Source organism: Otolemur garnettii, unplaced genomic scaffold (assembly GCF_000181295.1).
Source record: "Otolemur garnettii isolate 467f Iridium unplaced genomic scaffold, OtoGar3 scaffold00176, whole genome shotgun sequence".
Classification (NCBI taxonomy): Eukaryota; Metazoa; Chordata; class Mammalia; order Primates; family Galagidae; genus Otolemur; species Otolemur garnettii.
The window spans coordinates 3,056,823-3,066,363 of NW_003852571.1; the positions used below are offsets into that span (position 1 = coordinate 3,056,823).

Sequence of the window (9,541 nt, forward strand, 5' to 3'; positions counted from 1 at the left end):
TCAGCTCTGCATTTCCGGCAGCCTGATCTGCGGCCACACCCCAGGCTGTCTGGGCGCAGTGGCTGAGCATTGCTTGGGTTACATGTGTTCTGAAGTGCCATGGTGGGGTGTGAGAGCCAGTCCACTTTCCCAGAAGTTGTAAACCTTATTACCTGAGATTTGTCTTCTGGGGAAAATCATGATTGGGTTATCAAAGCTGGGAGATTTGGCTTTTGGCTCTGACAGAGGAACAGGCACTAACCTGAGAAAGGCTATATGAACTTACAAGAAGAAGCAGCTAAACACCAATCCCCATGAGAGAGACGCGTGTGCCGCACACCTGAGCACAGCATTTCCCTCTGAGATGGCAGGAAGCAAAGCACACAGCACGGGAGGCCCGCAGCACCCCATGGAGGCCGTCAGAGCTCCTTTGCCATCATGCTCACTGGTCATCGTCACGCCCGTAGTTAATAGTCTGTAAGGCCTGAGCTATGAACATGGCCATCTCCCTTGTGCCAGCAGCAACCACTCTGCATGCCATGAGGTCAAGGGGTGCACCTGCGGAGAGAGGAAGGGAGGGCCGCCCCAGGTTACTGGAGGGGTTGGACAATCTCATGTGACAATTTATCTCACATGCAGGGACCTCCAGAGCCCTTGTGCCTGCACAGACCAGTGGGCTGGCAGCGACCTGGCCTGGGAAAGGGGTGGGGCCTCACACATGCCACCTCATCTGTCCTTGTGGGAATGCAGGTAAGGGCGGCCAGAACCTGGGCTATCCTACAGTCTGTGCTGGGAGGATGCGAAGCCCAGTATCTCAGCCATGACTGGGTGGGCAGCAGTCCTCCACCTGAGCCTGGGCAGGCAGCAGTCCTCCTTCACCTGAGCCTGGGCGGGCAGCAGTCCTCCTCCACCTGAGCCTTGCACCTGGGCCGGCAGGGCCTCAGGAAGTGAAGGCTGTCACTTGGCATGGCAGGGTGGGGTTGAGCCTGCTGGTGCCACAGGCCCCACTGCCCTGGGGACCACACGCCAAGCTGCCAGGGTTGATAGTGAAGGCCTGTGTCTTCCTGGGGTCCAGGGGCTGACGTGGTAAAACCTGGAGTGTTGGAGGCTTTTAAAATCTGAAATTTGACTACTCAGTCTACCGTGGCTGAGACTTCTTCATTTTCATACCTTTCTGATAGCTCTATTAAGGTCTTTCAAAGGAAAAATAGGAAAAAAGTGGAAATCATACTACAAAAGACTCACTGCTCAGATCCAATGGTTAGTTGTGAGCTACAGTGTCCTGCCAGAGAGCTCCTGAGAACCAAGTCTGAGCAGGCTTCACCTGGCCCCTCACTGCTGCTCCTGAGCTCAGATCTCAGTCTGAAGAGACAGGACGTGGCAGGGAGTGCAAGCGCAGGGCTCCCATGCTCCCAGGGCAGGTGACCTCACAGAAGCAGGACCACGTCACTGTCCAGATCAATGGCTCTAAGACTCAGCAGGCCACACATACCCTGTACCAGTGATGAGCCAGCATCAAGCTTTAGGGCCATGGGAAAGCAGCTGACCTCAGATATTGGTCAGCTGGACTCTAGCATGGCCCCTGCCCCATCTGCCTCATTGGATCTGTGCATCTAGGTGTATGTAAGACCTGCTGACGATGTATGAAGTGCTGCTGCCATCCAGCAAGGTGCCCTGGTCCCACAGCTGGCAGATGCAGAAAGGAAGCCCAGCTGGGGAGGTGCTCACTGTCAGAAACTTGGGGGAAGTGGGGATCCCAGGGGGCACCTGCTCTGGGCATCACTTGGTCTAGTTTGTACAACTGGGCACAGGGGGGCTCACCAGAAGTGTCCATCACAATGCCGCCTGCTTCTCTGATGATGACCGTGGCAGCTGCCAGGTCCCAACAGTGCAGGCCAAACTGGTAATAGGCATCGGCAGCACCTGAGGCCAGGTGACAGAGTGCCAAGGTGGAGCTTCCAATCATGCGGACCCTGGTGGAGAAGGAAGGAGGCATCTGAGATGAGGTGGGCTTCCTCCCCGGTGTGCACGCTGACCTCATTGGTCACACAGCCCTGGAACCCAAGATGCAGCTAGGACAGCTGGAGACCTGAGTGTAACTCTGCTGGGCTTGACTTTCAATGTGAGCCTCCTTACATGAATGAGCAGTCACTGCACAGACCCTTAGTGTGCCAAATCAAAGTAATTGTCTGAAGCCCAGTGCACTTAGGAAGGGCTCTGAGGATGAGCAAGGATGCCTTGGCCAAGGGCCTGGATGGCAGTTATGCAAAATTTATTTATTTATTTTTTTTGAGATGGAGTCTCACTCTGTGCCCTGGGCCATGGCGTCATAGCTCACAACAGTGAACTCCTGGGCTCAAGTGATCCTCCTGCCTCAGCTTCCCAAGTAGCTGGGACTACAGGAGTCTGCTACAACTCCTGGCTGATTTTTCTATTTTTAATAGAGACAGTGTCTTGGGTGGCACCTGTGGCTCAGTGGGTAGGGCGCTGGCCCCACATACTGAGGGTGGTGGGTTTAAACCTGGCCCCGGCCAAACTGCAACAAAAAAAAAATAGCTGGGCATTGTGGCAGGCACCTGTGGCCCCAGCTACTCAGGAGGCTGAGGCAAGAGAATCGCCTAAGCCTTGAAGTTGGAGGTTGCTGTGAGCTGTGTGATGCCACGGCACTCTACCAAGGGTGATAAAGCAAGACTCTGTCTCTACAAAAAAAAAAAAAAAAAAAAAAACAGAGACAGTGTCTCACTCTCTGTTGCTCAGGCTGGTCTCGAACTCCTGAGCTCAAGCAATCCACCTGCCTCAGCCTCCCACAGCATATGCAGATTCTTGAAACACCAAGCAGAAGGGACATGGGCCCTGCAGCCAATGGAATATTGCATCCCACGGGGGCCAGATCCACTGCCTGACTTCTCTGTGCCTGGTGTTGCAGGGTTGCAGGTGGTGTATGCAGCCCCCTCCCACTCCTGCTGCACAGGGAGAAGCTTTTGGCAAGAACAAGTGTTTGGTTCCTTCCCCTCTGGCCGCAGTGTTCCCAGGACTGGCCCTACCCGTGAGCGCTGGCATGCAGCAGCCGCTCCATGTTGCCCAGGAACAGTCTCAGAGTTGCAGGGTCACGCTTGGGGCCAATTTCTGTTAGAACCAAGGCCTTGGAGAGATCTGCAATAGAAAGATTTCCCATCACCAGCAAAACCAACTGAGCAGTCCGGGTTTTCTCTGAAGCCAAACTCAAATGTGAGCCTTTGTTTCTCAGAGTAAGGATCACCTCTGGTGTGCTTTATGTGGGAGGTTTCTGTGACAGCTATGTTGAAAATAAGGACATAGTGAGGAGACAGACGCTGCACTCCGCCTGAGTCCTCATCATTCCTGTCACACCATTGTTTCCAACAGCTGAGGGAGCAGACTTCTCAAAGGATACTTTGTCTTTAATAGGTAGTGTAAAGACCTTGAAAGGATTTGGTAGCTTATGAAAATCACCTTCATTCAATAACAAATAAAATCAATGTTTGGAGGGGAAAAATAAAACACCTCATTCTCTAAATGCTGGATCACAAAAATGGAAATATCATACCCTTGGAGAAAGCATCTTTCTATTTTCTTTTACTATTCTGTTTATTAATTTCTGAGAACCAACTTTTGAACAATGTTGTCTTTAGAAAGGGAGGCTTGATCCCAGTGGACACAGCTTCTCATACTCCCACCGTTTATGGGCCGGGCTGTGGCCCTTCTGTTGCCTGAATGCATGAGCCTGGCTGGGAGTGAAGGATGGGCCTGGGACTCTGTCTCTGTCCCTGATTCGCTACTGGGAGATCTGAGCAGTTTGTCCCTGCTTTCCACACACCAAACACAGCCAAACCTCAGTCATGTCCTGTCAGGCCTCACTGCTCAGGCACGACAAAGCCAAACCAGGTGTGCTTGGATGACAACACAGAGTGACTCTCCAGGAAGAGAAATCGCCTCTGTTCAGCTAAATGGGCCTGATTCTCTGCCATTTTTGAGTTATCATCCTCTTATTGAGGAAATCACTCAGAATCTGAGGGACCCATCTGCCCTTTTCTTTTAGGGAAGCTCTCATTTTATACACCCAGCACTTTCTGGAAAGCACCTGGCTGCACAGCAAAGCACTTTGCGTTCAGGAGGCTTCTGTGAGCTATGACACTACAGCACTCTACCCAGGGTGACAGAGTGAGACTGTCTCAAACAAACAAACAAAAAAACAACCCCCCCCCCCAAAATACAGGGTGTTGCCTTGGCTCAAAGGAGTAGGGCACTGGCCCCATATACTGGAGGTGGTAGGTTCAAAACCAGCCCCGGCCAAAAGCTGCAAAACAACAAAACAACAACAAAACAAAAACAAAAAACCCCCACAAAACCCCTATCTTTTACTATCAGTACCTTGCTCTAGCATTCTATTCCATTCACTGTAATAACTACAATTTATATTTAGCCAGTCTTCTAGAAATGAACATTTTCCATTCTTCTTATTATAAACAGTTATGAAATAAATGTTTTTCTGTATAGCTTTATATAGTCATATTGATTTTAAAAAAGACTGACACAGAGTCCACCCTGCAGGCTCCAGTGGCTGGCTGCCTGTGAGCCACCTAAGTGAGCCCAACCAGAATCTCCCTCAATGATTTAGGGAGACCCTAACCTTTCAGCTTAAAATTAAAAAAATAATAATAATAAACACCGATGGGGAGGATCAGCAGAAGAACGCTGGCAAGATGAAAACTTAGAGCACATCAATTCACTCTAGGGATAACAATGGAGGTACAGATGAAGATGCCATCCAAAAACAAATTAGCAGTTACAGAGATAGAATTCAGAATATAGATGGCAAGTAAGATGAATGGAGTTGAAGAGAAGGTGGAAACAAAGTCCAAAACCTATCTCAAGAAATCAACAAAATTGGCCAGAAAACAGGCATAGACGGGACATTTCTTAAACTGATAGAAGCCAATTACAACAAGCCCACAGCTAATATCATAATGAATGGAGTAAAACTAAAAGCATTTCCACTTAGAACAGGAACCAGACAAGGACGTCCAGTATTGCCACTACTATTCAACACAGTGCTGGAAGTTCTACCCATTGTAGTCAGGTAAGAGAAGGATATCAGGGCATCCAAACGAGGACAGGGGAGGTCAAGCTCTCATTCTTTGCTGATGATATGATCTTATACTTAGAAAACTCCAGGGAATCAACCACAAGACTCCTGGCAGTGATCAAGAAGTACAGCAAAATCTTGCAATGTAAAATCAATGTCCACAAATCAGTAGCCTTCATGTATGCCAACCACAGTCCAACTGAGAATCAAATCAAAGACATAATCCCTTCACAGTAGCTTCAAAGAAAATAAAATACATTGGAATATACCTAAAAAAGTATGTGATGAATCTCTACAGAGAGAACTGCAAAACCCTGAGAAAAGAGATAACAGAAGACATTAACAAATGGAAGAACGTACCAAGCTCATGGCTGGGAAAATTCAACATTCTTAAAATGTCTACACTGTCCAATGTGCTTTACAGATTTAATACAATACTCATTAAAGCACTGTCATACTTTGAATAACTTGAAAAAATAGTACTTTGTTTCATATGGAACCAGAAAAAATCCCAAATAGCCAACGCAATTCTAAGAAATAAAAACAAATTGGGAGTTATCGTGTTACCAGACTTCAGGTTATACTACAAGTCTATAGTGATCAAAATAGCATGGTATTGGCATAAAAAAGAGACATAGATCTATGGAACAGAATAGAGAACCTAGAGATAAAAGAAACCCACTTCCTCTCACCATCTGATCTTTGATAAACCAAACAAAAGCATACACTGGGGAAAAGAATCTCTATTCAATTAATGGTGCTTACAGACCTGATAAGCCACATGTAAAAGACTGAAACTGGACCCACACCTCTCACTACTGACAAAAACTAACTCACGACGGATAAAAGATTTAAATCTAAGACACAAAATGATGAAAACTCTTAGAAGAAGGTATGAGGAAAAACTCTTGATGATATCAGCCTGAGGAAAGATTTTATGAAGTTGACTCCATTAGCAATTGTAGCAACACCAAAAATAAATAAATGGGACCTGATCAAGCTAAAAAGCTTCCGCACAGCTAACAACACAACTAAAGCAAACAGACAACCTTTAGAATGGGAGAAGATATTTGCATGCTATAAATCTGACCACAGTCTACAGAGAACTTAAAATAATCAACAAGAGCAAACAACCCATATCAAGAGACATGAACAAAACCTTCTCCCAAGAAGACAGACAAATGGCCAACAAATACATGCAAAAATGTTCATGGCCTCTAATTATCAGAGAAATGCAAATCAAAACCATCTTGAGATATCACCTAACACCAGTGAGAACAGCCCATGTAACAAAGTCCCAAAGCTGCAGATGCTGGCGTGGATGTGGAGAGAAGGGAACACTTTTACACTGTTGGTAGGACTGCAAACTAATACAAGCTTTTAGGAAGGAAGAATGGAGAATCCTTAAAGTCCATTTGATCCCACAATCCCATTAGTAGGTATTTACCCTAGAGAAAAAACCCAATGTTACCATAAGGACATATTTACTAGAATGTTTATAGCAGCTCAATTCAGGATCCCAAAGACATAGAAACAACCCAGGTACCCATCAATTTATGAATTGATAAATAACTTCTGGTATATGTATACCATGGAATACTATTCAGCCATAAGGAAAGATGGAGGGAGAGATAAAGGAGAGAGGGGGCACTGGGGAGCTCCCACTTAATGGGCACAATGTAAGGGTATATCGCACACCTCTTGGGTGCAGGACACTGTAAGAGGGACTCTATCTAACAAATGCAAACATTGTAACCTAGGTATTTGCACCCTCACATTAACCTGAAATTAAAAAGAAAAAAAGATGGAGACTGTGTATCTTTTATGCTTACCTGAAGGATTGGAGAAAATCCTCCTAAGTATCACAAGAAAGGAAAAGCACGCACCAATGCACTCAATACTAGTATGAAACTAGTAGATGGATAACTACAGAACCACATGGGAGACACACAATTAAATTCACGGGAGGAGGGGAAGAGGGGCAGAGGAGAAGAAGGAGGGGGGTTAGGAAGCTGTCACTAACCAGCACAACATAGGGCTATCGGGCACATCTCCTGGGTGAAGGGCTTAACTACAACTTGGACTTTAACTAACAAATGCAAACAATGTAACCTAATCGTATGTGCTCTTATATTAATCTGAAAGAAAAAAAAGGTTGACAGAAGTAGGATTTCTGAATCATCAATTTAAAACCTTCTAGCAACTTCACTGGGGTGTGAGAGACTCTGCACTATCTCCAAGTCCCTAACAGGTGTCCCTTACTGCTGGACGTATACTTTTTTTTTTTTTTTTGAGATGGAGCCTCAAGCTATCCCCCTGGGTAGAGTGCCGTGGCATCACGCTCACAGCAACCTCCAACTCCTGGGCTCAAGCGAGCCTCCTGCCTCAGCCTCCCAAGTAGCTGGGACCACAGGCGTCCGCCACAATGCCCAGCTATTTTTTTTTGGTTGCAGCCATCATTGTTATTTGGCGGGCCCGGGCTGGGGATTCGAACCCGCCACCTTAGGTGTATGTGGCTGGCACCTTAGCGGCTTGAGCCACAGGCGCCGAGCCATGGACGTATACTTTAAGAGAGATTTTTCTTGGCTTGGAGCCCATAGCACAGTGGTTGCAGCGCCAGCCACATGCACTGAGGTTGGCAGGTTTAAACCCAGCTGGGGCCAGCTAAACAACAATGACAACTGCAACAAAAAAATAGCCAGGTGTTGTGGCAGGTGCCTGTAGTCCCAGCTACTTGGGAGACTGAGGCAAGAGAATTGCGTAAGCCCAAGAGTTTGAGGTTGCTGTGAGCTGTGATGCCATAGCACTCTACCGAGGGTGACACAGTGAGACTCTGTCTCAAAAAAAAAAAACAACAAAAGACAATCAAACAAACAAACAAACAAAATACCAGAAAGAGATTTTCTCTGAGAGACAAGTTCAAGAGAATGAAATCCTTATATACAGGGCATTTACTGACTGGTACCACTCTTAATCCTTGCAGGAAGATATTAAGGAAGACACTGAAGATTTCCCCCCAGGAACCAGGAAGCTGAAGTCACTTTCCACAGAGAGATAAGCACCCACTCCAACCAGGAACTGAAGTGTGACCACTCTCCAGGGCCAAGGCCTTGCCCATTCTCTGCACCTAAGGGCAGGGCCAACCGCTTTGTGTGTGGAGGAAAGTCATGAGTGCCAGCCTGGACAGGCAGCCCCTCCTCACCTCAGGGCTGACACAGGTGGAGCACCCTGGGGCTATTTCACAAGCAGAAATTAGGTCATGTGGAGAAAGAGCCATCTCTCACAGTTACCATGACCTCCTCCCTCCAGACAGCCCTGTGCCGAGCACCGCCAATCCCCAAGTCAGGGAGACGCAAGGTGACCTGCTCAGACTGGGGAGCCCCTGTGGAGTGGGACCAGACTCAGGCCAGACTGGTGATTCTGTGAAAGAAAAGGGTTTCTTCATGTAGTTTTCCAATTTGTGAAAAGATGGCTCTGCATCCAGCACCTTCCTCTTCTGGTTGCCAGGAATTCATTGTTTCTTGTTCTTGCCAATGTACTTTTTTCCCAAATGAAATCAAGGACAGATTAACCACATATAAAAGACTGAAACTGGACCTGCACCTCTCACTTCTTACAAAAGTTGACTCGTGATGGATAAAAGATTTAAAACTAAGACACAAAATGATAAAAACTCTAGAAAAAAATGTGGAAAAAACTCTTGACAAAATCAGCCTGGGGAAAGATTTTAGGAAGAAGACTCTACTAGTAATTGTAGCAACACCAAAAATAAATAAATGGGACCTGATCAAGCTAAAAACCTTCTGAACAGCTAAAGATACAACAATTAAAACAAATGGGCAGGCCGGGCACAGTGGTCCATACCTGTAAGCCTAGCACTCTTGGAGGCAGAGACAGATGGATTACCTGAGTTTAGGAGTTTAAGACCAGCATAAGAGCAAGACCCCATCTCTACTAAAAATAGAAAAACCAGCTGCACATGGTAGTGGGGGTCTGTAATCCCAGCTTTTTGGGAGCTTGAAGCAAGAGGATCCCTTGAGCCCAGGAGGTTGAAGTTGCTGTGAGCTGTGATGCACTCTATCCAGGGTGGCAGAGTGAGACTCTTAGCTCCAAAACATATGTATATAAATAAATTAATAATAAAGCAAATGGACAATCTTCAGAATGGGAAAAGAGATTTATTTGCATGCTATGAATCTGACATAAAGCTAATAACCACAATCTACAGAAAATTCAAAAAAATCAACAAGAAAAGAACAATCTCATTAATCACTGGGTAGCAGACATAACAAAATCTCCCAAGAAGACAAATGGCCTACAAACACCTGAAAAATGCTCATTTTCCTTAATCATCAGAGAAATGCAAATCAAAACCACCTTGAGGGCTAGGCGCCTGTGGCTCAAGCGGCTAAGGCGCCAGCCACATATACCTAAGGTGGTAGGTTTGAATCCCCAGCC

At 46.5% G+C, this 9,541-nt stretch overlaps 1 protein-coding gene across 1 annotated transcript in view; it reads right to left on the reverse strand.

Annotated features, from left to right (window-relative positions):
- Positions 1-421: 421 nt before the first annotated feature.
- IMPA2 (inositol monophosphatase 2) overlaps positions 422-9,541 on the reverse strand; it is a 47,758-nt gene continuing 38,638 nt past the window's right edge. The window contains exons 6-8 of the mRNA XM_003800474.3: positions 3,024-3,132; positions 1,801-1,952; positions 422-537 (exon numbers count right to left, since the gene is read on the reverse strand). Coding sequence (XP_003800522.1) covers positions 422-537; positions 1,801-1,952; positions 3,024-3,132 — 377 coding nt within the window. The remainder of the gene's footprint in view (positions 538-1,800; positions 1,953-3,023; positions 3,133-9,541) is intronic.